The 19701-nt window shown below is 37.8% G+C and overlaps 1 protein-coding gene across 2 annotated transcripts in view; it reads right to left on the bottom strand.

The window, feature by feature from the left end:
- Nucleotides 1-1978: 1978 nt before the first annotated feature.
- PIK3R4 (phosphoinositide-3-kinase regulatory subunit 4) overlaps nt 1979-19701 on the bottom strand; it is a 49123-nt gene continuing 31400 nt past the window's right edge. For both annotated transcript variants that reach the window (XM_081969816.1, XM_081969817.1), the window contains exons 14-20: nt 17468-17632; nt 16553-16764; nt 15208-15339; nt 14708-14808; nt 14209-14297; nt 3851-3959; nt 1979-2607 (exon numbers count right to left, since the gene is read on the bottom strand). In XM_081969816.1, the coding sequence (XP_081825942.1) occupies nt 2437-2607; nt 3851-3959; nt 14209-14297; nt 14708-14808; nt 15208-15339; nt 16553-16764; nt 17468-17632 (979 nt within the window). In that variant the 3' untranslated portion in view covers nt 1979-2436. The remainder of the gene's footprint in view (nt 2608-3850; nt 3960-14208; nt 14298-14707; nt 14809-15207; nt 15340-16552; nt 16765-17467; nt 17633-19701) is intronic.

Genomic DNA, 19701 nt, shown 5'->3' with positions numbered 1-19701 from the left:
TCTGCCACCATCTGGGGGGGGGGTCTCAGCTGTTTCAGGCATGACACTGTCAGTGACCGATGGTTCGGTAGAAATGGCAGCCGCCATTTTGAATCGGCAAAAAAGGGCGCGAAATTACAAAGGCAAAATGGCGCTTCGCGCCTTTTTAACAGTCCTTGAGCAGATAGAAACTAGGAGACTCGCTGAGGGGCGCGCTGCCATTTCTCAATGAAATAAACGCTTGAGAGGCTTGGGTCGCTCCGCGGGAGTCCGGAATCGTTGGAATTTAATTCTACCGTGGTTGGCCGCTCTACTGCTAACAGGAGCGGCGGAGCGTTTGCCGAGCCTGGCTGTCAAATAAATGGCACGATAGCAGGGAGCTGACACGAAGCTGATAAGGAAAGCAGCAGCAGCAGCTTCACTTTCAAGCGGTTAGTTTTGCAATCCCCCAGGCAATTCAAGCCTCACTTCTTGTTGCCAACAAAGCCCGATAATTATGCAGTCACTGCTCAATAAGCCTTTATGCCCCCAAGGCACAGATCCACAAGGCTTCTGCTCCTGAAAGGGGCTTAAGCTGCTCAGAACGTTTTCAACAAGGTATTAATTCTTTTACTCATGAACAATATTTCAAATATTAGTCCAGAACAAGGTGATGAAGCATCCTCCTCATTAAGTCCTTTTCGGGAGAGGGGGCGGTCTAGAAATTCGAAGAAAAAAAATAAAAAATAAAAATTGAGGGACTGAGTCGGAACTGGGCTTTGCCTAGTGACAGGGGGCGTGGTTTAAATTAACTGTCAGGCTCAGTCCTCACAATGAGTGGATGAAGGTGAACCCAGTCTGGATGCTACCTCCACCACTATGGAGAAAACCAGAGCTTAGAGTTTGTGATAAAAGGCTCACTAGGAAGAAATGGAAAGGATAAGGCAGGAAAAAAAGTGAAGATTGATAGGAGTGAGGAAGAAGGGAAGCATACACACATATATACAGAAGCACATATATTAATATGAATGACTAGCTAATTGGATATTTAGAAATTATGGAGAATATAAATGAGAGGTATGTATTTTGTTCTTTTACATGATAAACTGTTGCTAATTGAATATTATAATGAAAAGATAAATGTTAAAATATTTGGAATATGGATACATATAGAACTTTTAAGAATATGAATATGTGAGTTGCATATTGCTTGTTATGTTATATAGCAGATTAGCGGAATAGTGTTGGTTATGTAATGGTATACATGTGGTTATTTGTATGAAAATAAAAAAAATAAAAACTTTTAAAAAACACTGAAGAAATACATTTCTGCTCTACCATTCTTCATTCATGCTCACAATGTCTCTGAAGAGTTCATTTATTTGTTTAGAAAACTAAAATTCAAATCTTAAAAGACTATTTTTCAGAAATACACTGGCAGTTGCTTAAAGAAGATATAAACTAAAAGTTCTGCTCCAAAAATTAAAATATTTCTTGATACAAGAGTGCTGTCTTTGAAAAAGTTACACTTATGACTGCAACTCATAAACTGATTGAATTAAATGCCAGGAAGTTGGAAAGCACTTCCTCATGGGTTCATCCCTATATCTGAATAATGTTTAAACATGGCTTTGTGTGATTCTTTTCAATAGATTCACATGGTTAAAATTACTTAAGTGTAACTTCACAGCCAAGGACTGAACCCAGATAGCTTCCAGATCCTTGATATATTAAGAATGCTATAGAGAACATGAGATAGAACGTAAGTGCATATAGAGATTACAACAGTCTGTTCCAAGAGGTCTTTTCATGCAGTCTGCTGTTTTTGTACACAGAGCTTTGGGATGAGGTAGCAAATGTTCTATGTCATTGTAATATTTATATAAAAGAAATAAGGTGCAATGTGCAAAGACGACAACAACCCTGAATAGAATCTAGAACTGAGATTTTCATTCAGATTCTAATACTTGGCTATGGAACAGTATTCATATTAAACTTTATTTTAACTCTGACACAGAAAAGTGATCCGAACGCTTTATTTTCAACATTACGCATACAGAGTTTGAATATATAGAAACAAAAGTGCAATAATTTTGTGTTATCACTCTCTCACCTGGCCTGTAAAAAAGTCAGCTTACATAAATATTGTTGATGCAGGTTAATGCATTTTTTCATGTTTACAAACAATTTCTAAAGTCTTTCAAAGAATAGCATGGTTAGAAATTAAATACAATTTCTTCACTTCAATTTCTTTTGCTTGGCAGTTTGAGAAAATGCTACATAAATCATTGTATGTAAATATAATGGCAGGTTCCAAAAGGGCCACTAGTATTAGTGATCACTGTTGACAAGAGAGCCACTATAGTTACTTTCATGAGCACCACTGTCCCCTGTGCTATAGAAACAATTATTCAAGGAAAACTAATCCTATGCTAATTCTTTATTATAATTATTTACATACATAAATCAGCATAAAATTTACTTCCACACTTTGACAATACCATCTCGCGATGCAGTAACTATAAATCCTTGCGTTGTCTGGAAAGTGGCAACATCTGTGATGATGTCATGGTGCCCAACTGGTAAAGATTCAGGACCCCTTCTAGGGGTTTCGTCCGTAGGTCCCATCCTATGCTTGTTTTGAATTTCCTGATGAAGAGAAAACCATGAAATAGACATTATGTTTTAGCATAAGATTTCTCATGTTAAATCAGTTTGTTAATTCTCTGTTTTAAAACTAGGAAATTTGTTTCCTATCCTGTACCACTAAATGTGTTTATTTGTTATCGATTTGGTGAAACCCTTGGTGCTCTCTGATCTTAGCTTGCTGACAAAAGCAGCCAAGGTTTGTAATGCTTTATGCTAATGCTTTAATGAGATGCTCTATCAAAACATTACAACATTATTTTATTGTAAAGTAACATTTACAATTATTAAATTATTTTTAATTTAATTTAAGGTATTGGTTGTCATCTTTAAAGCCCTTCATGGCCTGGGATCAGATTATTTGAATGACCCTCTTTTTCCAATTAGATTTGTTTGAAGTAACTGAATGGGGAGGCAGGGAATACTGCAGGTGGGACCAAAAGAAGGACCTTCTCCATGGTAGCCCCTTCCCTGTGGAATATCATCTTTGCAAAGATTGTCCCCCACTTTGACACTCTTTTGCAAGGCCCTAAAAATGTGGTTCTGCCAATCAGCCTTGGGGATCCCAGAATGATATGGAGCCATCAAGTGGCTTATTTAGTTATTGGTGCTAGGGGCATGGTGGTTTATTGATTTTTTATTTATTTTTGTTAGGATTTTATACTTGAAAGCCACTCAGAGTCACTGAGTGTGAGTTGGGCAGCCACATACATTTTCTTATATAAATTACTTTATAGCATTTTATAGCCAGCTTTTTCACCACCAATCTGGGATAATATGAATACCTCACCCACCCCTCATTTTTTAATCACAGTAACCTTACTAAGTAGTTAGATTCAAGGAAAGTGGCTGATGCAAAAACACCACTGACTTTCATGAGAAGAGAGGTTTAATGTATAGCTGACAATGTAATATAGGACTTTCTTTGGCCTGCTGAAGTGGCAGTTTAATTTAATCCAAAATCATATTCATATCATGTCATGATATGATATGAATATGATAAATGGATATGATTTCTGTTCAAGGTACTTTCTGATTACAAAAACATGTTTAAATTAAAGACTTTGAAGGCTGAATAAAGCATGCAGTGACTGAGCATGGTGGTTAATGTGAGAATTGGGGATAGTGAGTACTCCATCTGGAAACACCTTTTAAGTTCTATGCTAGAGAAATTAAATGGATCTTACAAATAAATATAGCAATGTGTAGAAATTGGATGAGTTGGACAAAACTATAGCTAATGTACCTGAACAACTTCTGTGCCTTCAATTATCTTTCTATAATAGGATACTGATGGAGAGCTAGAACTTCCAGCAACAATATATGATCTCTCAGGGTAAGCTAAGTCCCAGAATCTGCAATAAACAAACAAACAAACAAAACAAAAACAAAAAGCACCTCAAAAGCAGAAATTTGAATAAGCTATTAAGTTCTGCATCTAGTGTCTACTTATTACCTCGTGTTTAAATGTTACTAGTAATCAAATCCCATTATTTAAAATAATGTAAATCATGAATGATATTTAATCATGCATATATTTCTAAGATCAGCAGTTTGATCCTGTTTACTCAAAAGCAAAATATATGTAGAAAAAAACCAAAAGCAAAATACATATTCAAAAACCAAATAACCAAATAAGGTTGATGCATCATGCTCAATAATTGCATCATGCTCAATAATTATTTCTACCCCTTTCTGAGTCTCTTATTATTACTCAGTTTCACACTTTAATTACCAAAAATATGTAAATCTATGTTTCAAAAGACACATATTGTTTTCTGTTTATTTTCCAAATAGCTTTAAAAAAATTAAACTGATTTTTAAAAATACTGCAAAGAACTAGAGCTATCACTAGCTAAAAACTGGTTAATTAGTGAAGGTATAATCAACTGATAAAAATATGGTTTCTCATGAAAATATTTTTTAAGCCATCAGAGAAATACTGCATTCATATCTGCCATATAACTAATGTTTCCAAAAATAATGATTAAAATTGCCACCATTTTTATCCTTTCATTCCACAATGATCAATGCTCAGTTTTATATATACTGTGTTGCAATATTTTCAGGGAAGGCTCATTTTCAGGGGAGTGCTTATTTTAGCTCATGTGCTCAAAATCCCGATTGGGCTTATTATCCAGGGAGGTCTTATTTTCAGGAAAATAGGGTAACGTGGCATAATTTGGGGAAAAAAAGGAAAAGAAAACTGGAATTGCTCCTAGCCTGATTCCAGAACAGCAATTTAAAGAAGAGTAAAACACAGACAACCAATCTCAGTTGCTGTATAAAATGCATTTGTGTATCCTACAAACACATAGGCAACAACTTGGAAACAGAGAACTTGGAAAACGTAGAAACAATATTTTCACTAGAAAGTAGTTACAAATTAATAGTATGTTTGTCAGTGCATTTGAGAAACACACAATCCATGAAGATTGATAGGATTGTTCATTTAATTCAAATTTTAATCTATGCTTGCACCACTTTTCAGCAATGCCAGACTGAGCAATATTTAATTTGCCAGGCTACCATAATTGTCAATAGATAGTCCATGGAATCTCTCTTTAATCTAGAATTCGCAAAAATAGTTATACTGGATCCATTTAATATTGAAAAGCAACTGCTAAATGCTTCTTATCAGGTATTGTGTTATTACCACCTTACATAAAAAATTTCAAAAATAGAGCTTCCGGTGGCACCATCGGCGTTGGAAGACGCTCCCTAGGGAACGCCAGCCCCGTGATTGAGTAATAAACTGCTAGAACAGCATAAATCAGCTATCTAGTGGTTTGAAAACTCCCCCCTCGGAAAAAGAGGGGGGGTGAGCAGACAGGTGAGGGCAGAGCTCCCCGGGGCCCCCAGGAGTGATCCTGGGTTACGAAAGGTGAGAGCTCCCCAGAAGCCCGACATAGTTCCTCATCCAGGACGCTTCTGCTTTTGCAGAAACGAAACGTCACAACCATCCTTGCTGCCAATGTTTAAATTTATATTTGAAAGATACGCAGGCAGAGCGAAGCAGGAGTGAATATAATTGTAAGTACAAACCTTAATTCCGATGTAACATACTTCCCTCTGTGAAGACAAAAGGACTCAAAGATGGCGATTGAATAATAAAGGGTGTGTCAAAAGTGAAACTTAAAAGGGACAGCATTTGTTAACTGCCTGTTAACGATGTTAAAAGATTCAAGAGTTTAAGATCAAAGAAAACAGTATTGGTTAACAAACCTGGGGGAATAGGTGGACTTTTTGGACTTAATAAACTGGCCACTGAAAAGTTTGTTTGAACATTTCGAAATGGCTTCAAAACAAGCAAAATTAAGCGTTTCCAGACACAAAAATTACAATCTTTATTATCCCCAGCAGAAACAAAAACTCTGACACTTGAGGATCTCCAAAATGCATTAAAGGACCAAGCCATTGTTTTGGAGGAAAAGATTTCAAATGCTTTTAAAGATGTGTCTGATGAAAAGCATGGAATTAAGGACTTAATTCAAACCCGTAATCAACAGATTAGGGAAGACATAGTAGATGCATTTAAAGGCTTACTTGGTTATGTAACATCTCTGGATGAGAAGGTGGAAGAAATTAATCAGTCTAACATTAAGTTGGAGAATAAAGTTGAGGAGGCACAAAGCAAAATTGATAAATCGGAGGCAGAAGTAACAATGATACCATATAGAACAATGGAATTTTTGCCGAAGCTTTCGCTCAATTAACTGGTGAACCAAAGGTGGAGTATGCCTGACAGATCGATAAAATTTACCGTGTTAATTCATGGATTGCCAGACAGAGACAACTACCAAGAGATATTGTAATTTATTTTGTCACCAGGAAAACCAGGAATGAAATACTGAAAGCAACTTACAAAAATAAGTTACAAGTGGCAGGACAAGATGTGGTAGTATTGAAGGAAATCCCCCCCAAAATGTTGAGATCCAGAAAGGATTATGCATTTTTAGTGGATGAATTTAAAAGTCGCAGGATTCAATTTAGATGGGAGGCCCCAGTCGGATTGGTGGTGAATTATCAAGGACAAAGATATCATTTTAACTCAGTTTGGAAAGCAAGAGATTTTTATAACAATGTATTAAAGGCTGGATACCCCCCATCCCCAGGACCTAAAGGAAGCAAAGAAGCAGGCGAGAACAGACAACAAGATATTCAGGTACAAGGGGGAGCTGCTCAAGCTCTAGATTTACCTGAGGAGACAGAGGAAATTATGGAACAAAGACAAACTCGAGCATCCACTAAACGCAAAAAGCAAGAATTAAAGATGCAGCAAACCCAGACAATAATCCAAGAAATTACAAACACGAACACAGAAGCTGTGGGTGGAGCAAGACCGAAGGTGAAATCCCAGCAAGATTTCCAGGCAGCTCTTAGAAAGCTAGAGATGACAATTAAATTTCTAACCTGGAATGTTAATGGTTTAAATTCACCACAAAAAAGGAAAAAAATATTTCACTACTTGAAACAATTTAAAAACGATATAATTTGCTTGCAAGAAACTCATATTAGAATACAGGATCAGAAATACTTGATGAATGCAAGATTGCGATCATACTTTTTGGCATCTGCTCCAGAGAAGAAAAATGGTATAGTTATATACTTAAGAAAAGATTTAAAGGCTGAATTAATCGAAGCAGATGCTCAAGGAAGATATATTGCAACTGAATTGTTAATAGAAGGAAAGAAAATACTCTTAACAGAAGTATATGCTCCCAACCAACAACAAGAAAAATTTTATAAATTGCTTCATACTAAATTAACACAATGGGATTATAGATCGTGTATACTATTGGGTGACTGGAACGGAGTATTGGACACTACCAAAAACAAGAAGAGACTATTGCAAAATACTCAAACGCGAACAAAACTACCTAAATCCTTTTTTGAGTTGATGGATGATATGGAACTGAGAGATATTTGGAGAGAACGGAATGTTAACGAATGGGACTTCACATTTTTCTCTGATAGGCATCAATCCTTTTCCAGAATTGACTTTATATTAATTACAAATGATTTATTTTCTAGGGTGAAGAAGACGAAGATATGCTCGAGAACCCTAACAGATCATAATCCGGTTTGGATGGAATTGGGATATAGAGAGGGATCTAGGAGATCTTGGAGGTTAAATGAAAATTTATTTAGATATGAGAGAAATGTTATAGAATGTAAAAAACTATTGAAAGAATATTTTGCTTTTAACATGCATAAGGGGACATCGATGGAAATCGTTTGGGATGCAAGCAAAGCTTACATGAGAGCTGTCTTCATAAATTTGAATAATTTATATAGGCGTAGGCAGGGGGAAAAACAAAGGGAATTAGAAGAAGAAATAAAAAAGAAAGAGCAGGTGTTAATATCTAATCCAGACGACAAGAAGTCCCTTTTTGGGAGAGGGGGCGGTTTAGAAATGTGAATAAATAATAAAATAATAATAAGATAAGAGAAGCAATTACTTTACTGCGAGGACAGTTCAATATGTTGATGTCAGACCAAGTAGCCAGAAATCTGATATATGCTAAACATAATACTTTTTGTAATGCAAATAAACCAGGTAGATGGCTAGCATACATGTTAAGGAAAAAACAAAAATCTCGTACTATAGAGAAAGTAGAATACAAAGGTAAAGAAGTTTATCAACAGGATATGATTAAGAAGGCTTTCTCAGAATACTATACTAGATTGTACGCTGGTGATAAGATACAAGGTTTAGATTTAGATAGATATTTGGAGAAAGAGAAAATACCTATAGTTACAGATGAGCAAAGGGAAAGATTGAATCAACTTGTAACTACAGAGGAAATTCTCCTGGCAATTAAGCAATTAAAAATTGGGAAGGCCCCAGGTACAGATGGATTGACAGCGGTTTATTATAAAAAGTTACAATTAGAAATGGTAGATCCTCTGAAGGAATTATTTAACAAAATTCAAATGGAAGGAAGAGTACCGCCATCTTGGAGAACAGCCTTTATTTCCCTAATTCCAAAAGATGATCAGGATCACACCCAGCCAAAAAACTATAGACCTATTTCATTACTTAATACGGATTATAAATTTTTTGCTAAAATATTAGCAAATAGGTTGATGTCAATTATACAACAAACGATGATCAATCCGGTTTTATACAGGGGAGACAAATGAAAAGTAATGTAAGACAAATTGTTAACATATTGGAATATCTGGGGAAGAACAACCAAGTCCCCGCAGCGCTTTTATTCTTAGACGCGGAGAAAGCATTTGATCGAGTGAATTGGCAATTTCTAATAAAAATAATACAAAACTTGCATTTTGGAGAGTATTTTACACAATCTATCAAGGCAATATACCAGAAACAAACAGCACAAATTATAGTTAACGGTAGTTTAACAGAATCCTTCAAAATTGAAAAAGGAACAAAACGGGTGTCCCGTCTCCATTATTGTTTATCTTAACCTTGAAGTTATTGTTGAATAGAATACGTGGGTCAGATGACCTACAGGGAATTAAGATTAGACATTATGAATATAGACTACGAGCATTCGTGGATGACTTGGTTGTAACTTTAACCCAACCCAGGAAATCAGCTAGAGGTTTAATGAACATAATTAATCAATATGGTCAAGTATCTGGGTTCAAGATAAATCTAGGAAAAACAAAGATGATAGTTAAAAATATGACCACAAATCAAAAAGAAGAACTACAGAGAGCAACAGGATGCGAGATAGTAGAAAAGGTTAAATATTTAGGAGTCTACTTTACAACCTCAAATGGGAAATTATATAAGTATAATTATGAACCATTATGGCATAAAATACAGTTAGAGATGAATAAATGGAAAAAAATACAATTGTCATTGTTGGGAAGGATAGCAGCAGTAAAAATGAATGTTTTGCCTAAGTTTCTATTTCTCTTTCAAAATATACCAATACTTAAAAAAGATGCAAATTTGGAAGAATGGCAGAAAGGTATTAATAACTTTGTCTGGGCGGGGAAGAAATCAAGAGTAAAACTTAAAATAATGCAAGATATAAGGGAAAGAGGAGGTTTGAAAATGTCCAATTTAAAATTATACTATGAAGCAGTAGTTTTATCAACAATTACTGATTGGATTAATCTAACAGAGGATAGAATACTGAATATTGAGGGATATGATTTGGTGTATGGTTGGCACGCTTATTTAATATATGATAAAAAGGTGGACAAGATTTTTAAAAGTCATATATTAAGGAATGCCCTATTGCGTGTCTGGAAAAAAATATCAATATAGGTTAAATGATAAGATACCTATGTGGGTAGTACCCAGACACGCCATAGAGAATATGAGTATAGAACAAAAACAGGATGTAATTACATATAGAGAACTTCTTAATATAGAGAGAGGTGTATTACAGTTAAAGCCTTTGAACGTATTAAGAGAGGAAAGGGTAATTCAAACCTGGTTCCAGTATGGACAGTTACAAGCTAGATAGAAAAAAGATCAGACAATTGGTATCACGCAAAATGAGGATAGTTTGGTAAAACAAATTAGGGACCAGAGTCAAATACATGTAAAAAGGTTGTACAATATACTGATAGAAATAGATTCTGAAACAGAGTTAGTTAAAGACTGTATGATAAAATGGGCACAAAATTTCGAAGAGCCAATAATGATGGAAACATGGGAAAAGATTTGGGTAAGAAATGTAAAATTTACGCAAGCTCAGAATTTGAGAGACTTCCGGTTCCGGCAGCTGACGGCGACGGGCAAGCTTTGCTCGCCCCGCGCTTTCCCGGTGGGCTCCCCACTCCTTGGGGGGCACAGGACGCCCTGTAGAGGCTCCTGCCGGAGGAGCGGCACCGCGGGGGATCCCCTGGATCGGCGGCGGCCGGGGGGACCCCCGCTTTGCTCTAGGCATCGGGGAGTATGATGGGGGACGCTCCGGAGTCTTCGCTGCGAGGCTGACGGAAAGAAAAAGACGAGCTGAAGGACGCAGCTGCAGTGCGGTGAGGCGACAACTCCCCCCTATCCCTTTCATCAACTTAGAAAAATTACCAGCAGTTTAAACTTGAATTTCGGCTTGGCTGGAGAAGCGCGACTAGAGGGAGGGGGATTTCCCCCCCCCTCGGACTGGCGGCTAGAAACAATTCTGCTCTCAGCCCCAAGGGAAGGAGGAGGGGGGAGAGCCAACTAAGGATGCCACGCTCTAATAATGGTGAATTTTCTGAACTTAAAGCTATAATGGAAGGATGATCTGAAAAGTTATTGGGAACTTTGAAAACTTTATTATGCCTCTAAACCCGAAGCTGGCAGGGCAAGATGGCACACTTCCGTTGTCTTCATGAGCTTTGAAATTTGACTCCACCTTTGAAACTTCAGGCTTCCGGTCTTTGTCTCCGTGCTACTCAGACAAATCTCTTGTTGATTGCTACCCTTTGATCTCCCTGGAGTGGAAAACTTTACTCTGCTGCCAGGCTGATTAGAAAAATCCTCTTCTGCCTGGACCTTCTGTCTCCTGGACTCTCCTGGCTGTTTCACCTTTCTGACTGATCACTCCCTGTACTGACTGATTCTCTTATTCTACAAACAATGCCTCCTAAAAAACCACCTCCTGGAAAGCCTGGCTTTGCTGCCTCTGCCCTGACATCTGCAACGTCTAGTCCCAGTACACAATCAACGATAACAGCTTTAATGCAACCTAAATCTACAGAGACTGACTTTCAACAAATGTTTCAACAACTTTTACAGGGACAAGAGGAAATCAAAAAACAACTGAAAGAGATGAAAGAAGAAATCAAAGAGAACCAGGCCCAAATTAATAAAAACTCACAGAGACTGGATCTTTTGGAGGGTGGGACGGCTGAGATGAGGGAGGGGATGGAGGTGATGCAGAAGGGAAACAAAGATCTTGATACCCAGCAGATGAAAACAGAATTTGAGAGAATGTCCTTTTATCTTGGATTTCACAATGTGGTGGAAGCAGATGATGAAGACATAAGGGACATTATGACAAGTATTTTGGCTGAATACATCCACAGAGAGAAACAACAGATGGGGTGGGAAATAGACCTGGTCTATAGAGTTAACTCAGCGTATGCTAGAACACATAATGTCTGGATGGGAGGCAACAGACTTAAGCTCAACCCCTCCAAGACGGAGTGGCTGTGGCTACCGGCCCCCCGGTTCAACCAGTGGATTCCATCGCTGGCCATTGGGGGGCGAGCAACTGGCGCCCCCGTGGAGCGGGCGCGCAATTTGGGCGTCCTCCTAGATGCCCGGCTGTCGATGGATGACCATGTGGCAGCTGTGGCGAGGGGGGCGTTCCACCAGGTTCGCCTGGTGCGCCAATTGCGCCCCCTATTGGACCGGGACGCCCTTCGCACAGTCACTCATGCGCTGGTGACATCCCGTCTGGACTACTGCAACGCTCTCTACATGGGGCTCCCCTTGAGATGCACCCAAAGACTACAGCTGGTCCAGAATGCGGCCGCGCGGGCAATTATGGGGAGTACTAGATACTCCCATGTAACACCTTTCCTGCGCGAGCTGCACTGGCTCCCTGTGGTCTATCGGGTGCGTTTCAAGGTGTTGATTACCATCTTTAAAGCGCTCCATGGCACAGGACCTAGTTACCTGCGGGATCGCATCCTACCCCATACATCCCTGCGACCAATTCGCTCTCACAGAGGGACTCCTCTGGGTGCCGTCCACTAAGCAGTGCCAGCGGGCGACGCCCAGAAGAAGGGCCTTCTCTGTGATGGGCCCAGCCCTCTGGAACGACCTCCCCCCCGACATTAGGACTACCACTGATCTCCGCTCCTTCCGCAAGAAACTCAAGACCCACCTGTTCCAACTAGCTGGCCTGGCTTAACTACAACTCTATTCTCTAATCCTCCTGGCAATTTTTAAATTTTAGGGTAGTTTTTTAAGGTTATTTTAATCCTATTATTATTGTATTATTTTATGGAATGTAATATTGTTGTTATGAGTTTTTATACCTCCTCCATGCAACATGTAATATATATCGTTGATTGTACGCCGCCCCAAGTCCCTTCGAGGAGAGGGAGCGGCTTATAAATCTAATAAAATAAATAAATAAATAAATAAATAAATACCCAGGGAGGTACATATTAAATTTCTCAGAAAAAGTACAAGAGATGAGATTCTGAGTGCACAAAGGGGGCAAGAATTGAAATATCAGGACAGGCATATAACCATTCTAAAACAGATCCCCAAGAAAGTAAGGGAAAAAAGAAAAAGTTACTCGCAGTTAGCGAAGAAACTATACCAGAAGGGGGTGTGGTTTAGATGGCAGATGCCTGAAGGTATGTTAGTATTCTGGGAGGACACAAGAGTTAGAATTAATACACCCATAGAGGCACAGGCCTTTATGGACAAAAACAAAACACTCTTAGAAAAACCAGATGACCCTACACCAGATACACAGGAGACGGGAGGAGACGGAGCTCTGCCAGCGGGGGGAGATGGGGTGACATTGAGAAAACTCAGATCACAAAAATGAACAAGAAAACCTACTTGACATAAGTTGACCGAATTTATTAATTGAATTTACATGCTGACTATATGTAACTATTTAATAAGAATTTTTTTTGCAAATGTATACCTTGAGTATGGAGGGAGGGGACACCTACCGCACATTGCAACCGTCAAAATTTGTATCTACCCACTACCTTTTTCCTTGTAAATTTTTTTTAAAAACCAATAAAACGTTGTTTAAAAAAAAAAGAATTTGAGAGAGAATTTTTATATGTTGTATAGATGGCATTTAGATCCCAAAAAATTATCTTGTATGTATCCGAATTTACAACCTAAATGTTGGAGATGTGATTGTGCTGATTCTACATATTACCATATATGGTGAACTTGCAAAAAAGTCAAAGCATTTTGGATAAAAATATGGTGGGTTATTCAAAATATACTTTAAAAAAGGATAAAGTTCACACACACCCCAGTTGTTTTTGTTAGGTATAATTACAGACTGTACAGTTATAGAGACTAATTTGATTTTGAACTTAACAACGGCAGCAAGATTGTTGGTGGCGCAAGAGGGAAGAATTGCCTACTATTCAAGAATTGACGCTAAAGGTAGTAAATCTAGCAGAGATGGCCAAAATTACAGCATATTTGAAGGACCATTCGGATGAGAAATATAAGTTGGAATGGAGAAGATGGATTGACTATATTCAAAATAAATATAGGACTAGAAAATTTCAATTAGCTTATGAGTGAAGGCACAAAGAACGTTACAATTTACCTAAACTTAGCTTAACAAAAGGGGAATTAAAGCACAAGAGGAGGTAGGATGTTAAAATCAGTTAGCTTATGTTAGTGTATGATTGTTAAATGTTTATACCCTGTATTTTGCTCTGGGAGGTTGGTGGGAGGGAGGGTCGGAGGGTGGGAAGGGGAAGGGGTAATATTTGTAAAATTTATTAAAACCTTTAATAAAAAAATGCAAAATACTTGTGACAAAGATTCAGAGATGTAGAATGGCTTAAAATGTTGCTTCATATTGGATGAAATTTCTCTGCATTTTGTAAGATAGTAAGTAAAATCTGTGTAAAATTTTTAAGTTTCCTCTGCAATTTATGCATTTATCTTATCTTTAATTAATAATTTACCTTATCTTCATGTCTGAACCAGCAGTCAATAATATAGGATTTCCATCTGCTGGACTACAGTATATTCCATGAACACTATGAGATGAAGGCTAATGGACAGAAACATATATATTAAACATATAGACCTTGGGGTTAAAACATTTAAAGAAAGGTTTTCAAATTAGTTTAAATAGCATTGCATGATTAACTCATTACACTTGAAAACACCCATTTGCAGCAGCATATAATGAAATGTGTTAATTAAAATCATATTTTAGATTTAATTATTTAACATTTTTAACAATGCATTAGCAGCATTGAAAAACAGTTTCTCCAAATGAGTTCAAATCGTCTTGTGTAAAAGAGAGGCACCTTAGGATAATGTACAGCAACTCAATGAAATAAAAGGTGTATGTGTTTTGTATGCTTCTCCATTGTTAAAAGCATTAGTATTGATTTAGCTCTTTTAAAACCAGGAATATACATTATGAAATGTTTTGCCCCAAATTCAGAAGCAAACCTGTAATTCTGAAAGAGGAGGAGCACTGCTAGCCCACAATGTGAAGCGTCGATCACCTGTTTCCATATCCCACATGGAGACTTCATTATTGCCTTGAACAGCTATATTAATAATAACAAATAGCAGTTATAACATGACAGCATGGCCTGATTGCACACTGACATTTTTGGTTTCTTCCTACATTATACTGTTGCCACTTATAGACCTTTAGTGAGCCACTATGCCTTCTATTAATCCTCTTTTCTTATTATCCCAGATTCAAAGATAATTTTTGCCACTTACTTGAATTCCAACCAGTCTCATCTCAAACAAATGCTCTCCGTATAAACCCATGACCTATCATCCTCAGCAATTTGTCTATGTTGTTATATTGCAATGTAGTGTAGTGTAGTGTTATGTTATTATGCTATGTTATGCTATGCTATGCTATGCTATTCCAGTTACTTAAAGTAATTATAAAATTTGAAAGCATTTGGATGTTTAAAGAAGATTAACTATACCTGCAATCACCCATGACTGGGAAAGGGGATGCATAAGTAGCCGTCTGATCCGTGCTCTAGAAGGATGGGAATGGCTGGAAATTGGTAACTGGAATCTCATATCCCAACATGCCATGGTCCCACTGCTTGTACCTTGCAAAGAAAAATATATGCAGGTCAATAACATAATGCATTTTAAGCAATGTCTTCCAAGCTCTAGCACTGGTGTCCATATGATGTTTAAAGACACACTTTCTTTTTATTATTTATTTATAGCTGTTTATGTCATTTGCAAAGAAAATTAAACTATGATTAATCCTCAACTTACAATCACAATATGGATAGAAATTTCAGCCATTAATCATGGTGGTTGTGGCAGGAAAAAATGTTCCATGTTCCTGGAAGCAATCCTTGATAATACTGATAGCAAAATGAGGTAAAGATCATATAAACCCAGGATTATATAGACCAATATCACTTATTAATCAGGACGCTAAGATTTTTACAGCAATATTGGCAAATAGACTGAATATATTTATAGAGAATTATATTAAATATAATTATATTTATAACAAATATCTATATTTATTGAGAATTATATTAAACATGACCAATATGGATTTATAAGAGGCCGACAAATGTCAAGATATAGTAATAAACATAGGTTATTAGATAAAGAATCAAAAATTAAAGGCAGGTATATTAGCATTAGATGTACTTAAGGACTTTGATTGGCCTACATTAAAGATATTAATAGAGAAGTTAGGTTTTGGTAAAAAAAAAAATAGAAATGGGATAAACAACTATATTCAGAAAATAAAGTGAATATACCCATCAATGATGGTGTTACAGAGACAGTAACCTTAAGCCAGGGAACGAGATACGGTTTCCCTGTATCCCCAGTTCTATTTGCATTATTGATGGAAGTTTTAGCAAATGCAATTAGGGGAGATTCATTGATTGAAGGGATTGGAGTACATAAGAAAACTAAAATAAATTTATTTGCAGATAATACATTATTAACATTTCAAAATCCCGTAATTTCTATAGAGAGGATATATTTATATCTGAATGAATTTGGGAAATATAGTGGATTACAAATAAACTGGGAAAAATCAGAAATGATGTTATATAACATAGTAAAGAAGAAATGGAGATATTGAAAGGGAAATATAAATTAAAAATAGTACGTAGTTGGCCAATAGTACATAGTTGGCCAATAGTACATATTGGCCAATTTAGAACCAGTCTAAATTGGCCAATATGTAGGGATTATCATCTGCACTCAGCATATGTGGTAAAGGGCAATTTTATTTACACATTAATAAATAATAAAATGATTTCATTAAAAGGAAACAACACTTACCAATGCAGAGCCAGCACTGATGTATATCAACAGCAAATGAGGTTATAAGTCCCAAGCGTAAATCATGTTTTAATGTCCAGGCATTATTACAGGACCTCAGATCCCATCCTACTAAGGAACCATTCACAGTGGCATATGCCAGCACAGACTGGGCTCCTGAATTGAAATGATGCATGTCTACCACACAGCCATCATCTTTTTGATCTAAAAACCTAGATAAAATAAAAAGAGCTAGACATTATTTATTGAAATGTATCATGGCTTACACCATTGAAAAATATTTCCTACAGCTTTTATTTATACAGATAGTCCTTGATCCATGACTATAATGAAGCCTTTCCATTAGAGTCACAAATGGTGATGACTGTTAAGCAAGACAATATTTCTTAGTGACTTCCACATCCTATTTTCTCTAATGCAGTTGTTAAATATATATGTGCATCTTTAAGTGGAGCACAGGGTACATCGGGGATGAGGGAGGCCTAGCGCTGGGCCAAGCCTGCCTGCTTTGGGCTTCCCAAGGCCTCCTCGCATGTCCTGAGACACCCCATACTGCTTTCCGTTCTTTGAGGTTCCCATAGCCTTTGAGTCTGCTTTGTCTGCCCAACCAGGTCCCTGCATGCCTTTTCTCTTCCCACCAGGTCTCAGCAGGCCTTTCCCTTGAAAAATTCTATTATACTTAACCCTATATCCCCTCAAAGTCCTATTGTAGTTTTCCCCAATCTAGATATCCTCCTGAAAATGTTAGCTCCACAGCTCTTGCTGAGTAGTAAAATCCACAAATCTGTTCTACAACATCAGAGTGAATCATGGTAGCCGGTCTTGTATCCTTACTAACTTCATATTTGCAAGGAGTAAGCATAGCAGATAATCAATATGAAACAGATGAAAACTGTACATAAACACTACACATACCTGTTTTGTATTGGATGAATCTTAGGTGATTTGGGGAGTTTTGAAGCTTCAATCCCAAAAAGTTGGATGGACCCGTTATCTGAAGCTATAGCCAAATAGTGAGAACCCTGGCAAAAAGTAAGCGTTGTCACACGTCCCCCAATCCGAGAATATGTTAAAATTGATCTATTATAAGTCATAGGAAAAAAATCCAAAATTACAATGAAATTCTTCATGGTCCATGCTACATGCTACACAGATAAAGTAAAAACATGGTCAGCTACATACATTTATTATGATGTCTGGCATAAAATTCTGGGAATATGCCCTTCTGTGAGGATAATGAGGCTCGGTGTTAAGAGATTATTATTTCCCTCACAAAGCTGTTACTCCCAGAATTTCTAGGTAAAAACCCCAACAAATTGGAATATGTGTCTAATTTGTGTATGCACAATAGTTCTTTGACAGAGAAAAGAGCAATCCTGCGTAGAAAAAAAAGGATTAATGGGTTTTAATTTTTTATTGATTGAAGAGAGAGGCATGTAAAATAAAAAGATAATTGCTTATATTAAATCAGAGCAATGGGCAACATCATTACTATCCACAATTGAATTCTATTTCCTGCTGTAATGGTTGGTGCTGCTTTAAGATAAAAACTGACTTCAAAGGTTTTAAACTAAATTTACATGCGCCTGCTGAAAAAAAAAATAGCATATTTTACATACCTTTGCAGTACTTCTCACAAACATTGAGCTAGTTATGACAGCTTAGAAAAGAACATTCCCCCTCAGTAGGAAGAACCTTTTGGACAAGTTCTTTAATACTGAGCCTTTCAATTGTTTTCAATCAAAGAAAATAACACTAGCTCTATTCAGGTATTACAAAACCTAAAACGCTCAATGTGAAAAAGCAATAGTAAGAAGCCCTGCTCCCTATAATATTGTGTATGTGTTGTTTAAAGATAGGTATCTGTATGCACAGCCTAAATCCGTGATGGCGAACCTATGGCAGGTGTGCAACAGGTTGCACGCAGAGCCGTCACTGCAGGCTGTCACCCCAGCCCAGCTCCATCATGCATGTGTGTGCACCTCCCGCTGGTCAGCTGGTCTTCATGTCTCTGCTGTGCATGCGCAGGGGGAGGTGTGCATACGAGGAGGGGGCTCGCATTGCATTTTGGGGATTCACATGCGTGCATGCATCCCTCGCGCCCCATTTGGGCCTGGAAGGCCTCCTGCATTAACTTGGAAGTCAAAACGGGGCGTGTGGATGCCGCGCGAGACCCAACCCCTCCCCTTGTGCCCAGTTTTGGGCCTAGAATGCCTCCTGCACCAACCTGGAAGCCAATAATGGGTGAGGGGAACATCTGCAGGGGATGGGGCACATGCATGGGGGGATGTATGCACAGGGGGCATTCACATTGCATTTTAGGGTTGCGCGCATGCTTTGGGCACTCGGCACCAAAAAGGTTAGCCATCACTGCCCTATATGTTTGCACTGAGCTCTCTATGAAATCATCTGTGAATTGATTTCCCCATCAGTTTGAAATCTCATGAGAGCCAATATATGTGCAACTGTAATCATAAAGGTCTCCTCAGTCCTTTATAAGCATTCAAGATATAGGGAAAAAGCCATCCTTAAATGATATTCAAGTAGTTCTCGACATGACTGTAATTGAGCATGGAATTATGATTGTTAAATTATGCTGGTTTGTAAGTGGATCTTGGCAGTGGTGAGATTTTCTTTACTACCAGTTCTGTTGGCGTGACTTAGTGGGAGTGATTTGGTGGTCATGTGACTGGGTGGGTGTGACCAATCTGACATCACTCATGTTAAGGGGCACTGTGCCCAACCCCTCTCCTCCCAGTCACTCCTTGTCAACCCTGTCCTCAATGTATCTATAGTTCTGTAAAAATGTTATTCACCTTTTTTCAACTTTATTATCTGCATCTACTCACCTGCTTTGTCCAAGACCTGTGATAGGCAGGTCACAAAACAGGCTTTTGAGGGGTTGCCATAAAGAAAGGGGGGGGGAATATATTTTCTAAAGAAGCAAAAGTCAAAACAAGAAGCAATAGATGGAAACTGAACAAAGAGAGAAGCAACCTAAAACTAAGGAGAAACTTCCTGACAGTGAGAACAATTAACCAGTGGAACTGCTTGTCTCCATGAATTTCTGGGTGCTCAATCACTGGACGTTTTAAAGAAAAGACTGGATAGCCATTTCTCTGAAATGGTATAGAGTCCCCCACAAAGTC

Source organism: Natrix helvetica (assembly GCF_964273705.1).
Source record: "Natrix helvetica genome assembly, chromosome: Z".
In the NCBI taxonomy this organism is placed as follows: Eukaryota; Metazoa; Chordata; class Lepidosauria; order Squamata; family Natricidae; genus Natrix; species Natrix helvetica.
Note: the sequence above shows the minus strand (reverse complement) of the source record. Positions and strands in the feature narration are given on the sequence as shown.